Below are 2,574 nucleotides of genomic sequence, written 5' to 3' on the forward strand. Positions count from 1 at the left end.
CACACACACACTGAGAATATTGAACACACACTAACATTGAACTGGACACACAGAGGAGCCCGCAGAGGAGGAGCCGGAGGAGCGGTAGATTGGTCATAACCCTGATAATGATGCTGACTCCTCACTGTGTCAGCTAGAGATTAGTGAGCTGGAGGAGCAGAAGGAGCAGATGGAGCAGGAGGTGAATCAGCTGAAGGAGAAAGTGGACAAACTGCAGACTGAGCTCCAGCATGCAGGAGGAGCAGGGTGGAGCAGCGAGCAGGAGCGCAGGTGAGGAGGTGCCTGTGTCTCCTCCATGCCGTTGCTAGCGTTCGCCATGGTTTCTGAGCGTGTCGTTGTTTGTCTTTCCCAGGATGCAGCGGGAGCGGGCGGAGCTGGAGCAGAACTTCGCCCGAGAGATTGGAAACCTGGTGCAGCGGCTGAGCGCCGAGAAGGAGCAGCAGGAGGCGCAGCTGAGGCTCCAGATGGACCAGGAGGCCTCGCTTCTCAGGTGGGTGCTGAGTTCACAGCTGATTGGTCGGTGGGGTTATCGTTCACCGTCCGTTTTTATCCGTTTTTTAATTTCTCTGAAGAACCAGAGTTTAACCCTTCGAAACCTGATTTCTTTCAACAACACGAGCAGAAAACAACGAGCCGTGAGTTCGATTCCGGCTCGCAGCTCTGTGCTGCATGTCTTCCCCTCGCTCTCCCCGTTTTTAATAAAGGCAGAAAAATCCGTTATTATGATCATTATTCGTATAGTTTGTCTCTGACTTTTTAAAATCATTTAATCGACATTTAATTTCCTGCCGTTTATGGAGCGTTTGTCTCCGAGCTGCTCGCTGCTTTTTGTTCTCGTGTTTCTGAAAGAAATCCCTGCAGTGTGCTCAGAGCTGGAGGGGTTAAAGGTCGGAATGAGATCAGCTGATCTGTTGGTTAAATATCGATGAGGTCCGTCAAACAGGAAGTGACATCAGCTGTGTTGGCGTGTGAGCAGGCAGGAGGCGGAGCAGCAGTGCGCTCACATGAAGCTGCAGCACGCCGACGCTCAGCGCCACCTCCTCCACCAGCTGCACCAGCACAAGGCATTCTGGGAACATCAGCTCAACCAATCAGAGCAGGAGAAGGCCAGCATCTCCTCACAGAAGAAGGAAGTGGAGGACCAGAAGAAGAAACTGAAGGAGCAGCTCCGCAGGCTGCAGGAGGCGCCACACTCCTCCCAGCTGCACGGCAGCCAATCAGAGGCCAGGGGGCGGTGCTCTGAGCTGGAGGCAGAGCTAAGAGGGGCCAGGGGGCGGTGCTCTGAACTAGAGGCGGCGCTGACAGAGGCTAGGGGGCGGTGCTCTGAGTTAGAGGCGGGGCTAAGAGGGGCCAGGGGGCGGTCCGCTGAGCTGGAGGTGCGGATGCAGGAGGCGTGCACTCAGCTGGAGGAAAGCTCCTCCCTTCTGGAGTCTCAGGAGGAGTTAACCAAGCATCTGGCCTCAGAGAGGAGCTGTGTGGAAGAGGAGGTTCAGCAGTTAAGGATCAGGGAGGAGCAACTTCTCTTGCAGGAGGCACGGCTGAAGGAGGAGCTGGAAAACCTGCAGGAGGCCGATACCTGCATCCACCTCTTTGACAACTCAATCCAGCAGGAGGCGCAGCTGTGGGCGGAGCTGGAGGTGCTGCAGGAGGCAACGAGGAGCAGAGCAGCTGAGATGGACTCCCTGAGGAGGGACCGGTCCAGGCTGATCCAAGACCTGAAGGAGCAGGCCATGGCCGTGGACCACCTGCAGTTGGAGCTGGATGCAGTGTCTGAGGAGGCACGCAGGAGGAGTAGCGCGCAGCAGGCTCTGCAGGAGGCACTGCAGCAGGAGAAGGAGGAGGCGAGCCGTTTGAGTCAGGAGAACGGGAGCTACACCCGGCTGGCTGACCAGCTGTCCACCCAGATTGTAGAGATGGAGGAGGAGATCTCCTCCCTCAGGGAGCACCTCCGAGACCTCAGCTCCCAGCTCAGCGCCTCCACAGACCTCGTCCTGCACCTCCGCACGCAGCTCCATGCTGCCACGGGCCCCGGGGATGGAGAGGAGCAGAGGAGGAGGGCAGAGGAGGACTTTGAGCAGGAGAAGAGGAGGCTGCAGCAGCAGCTGGAGGAGCTGGAGGAGTTGGTTCTGGCTCTGGAGGAGGCGACAGACCCGACCGGTCCTCACAGGTTTGAGTCCGAACGCAGATCTGCCGCCGCCGCTCAGAACGCTTTGAACCACTAACTGCATCCGCCATGACAGACTCTGCTAACAGCCTCCAAATCCCAGAATGCAATGCAGCGGCTGATCGCTTTAACTCTGCAGCTGAAGTCTAACCCAATGACACGCATGACAACTGTCCAACACATGTCTCCTCATCACGTGTCTCGTCCCGTCCATCACGTGTCTCCTCCTGTCCATCTCGTGTCTCCTCCTGTCCATCACGTGTCTCCTCCTGTCCATCACGTCTCTTCCTGTCCTCTTGTGTCTCGTCCTGTCCATCACGTGTCTCCTCATCACGTGTCTCCTCCAGTCCATCACGTGTCTCCTCCTGTCCATCACGTGTCTCCTCTTGTCCATCTCGTGTGAACTCAAA

The 2,574-nt window shown here is 57.0% G+C and overlaps 1 protein-coding gene across 1 annotated transcript; it reads left to right on the plus strand.

The window, feature by feature from the left end:
• Positions 1–133: 133 nt before the first annotated feature.
• LOC121966872 (myosin heavy chain, embryonic smooth muscle isoform-like) lies at positions 134–2,222 on the plus strand (the record flags this gene model as incomplete). Its single annotated transcript, XM_042516944.1, has 3 exons — positions 134–270; positions 353–490; positions 977–2,222. Coding segments are annotated over 3 exons (1,521 nt in total), but the record flags the coding sequence as incomplete, so codon positions are not given.
• Positions 2,223–2,574: the final 352 nt, after the last annotated feature.

This window comes from Plectropomus leopardus, unplaced genomic scaffold (genome assembly GCF_008729295.1).
Source record: "Plectropomus leopardus isolate mb unplaced genomic scaffold, YSFRI_Pleo_2.0 unplaced_scaffold26171, whole genome shotgun sequence".
Classification (NCBI taxonomy): Eukaryota; Metazoa; Chordata; class Actinopteri; order Perciformes; family Serranidae; genus Plectropomus; species Plectropomus leopardus.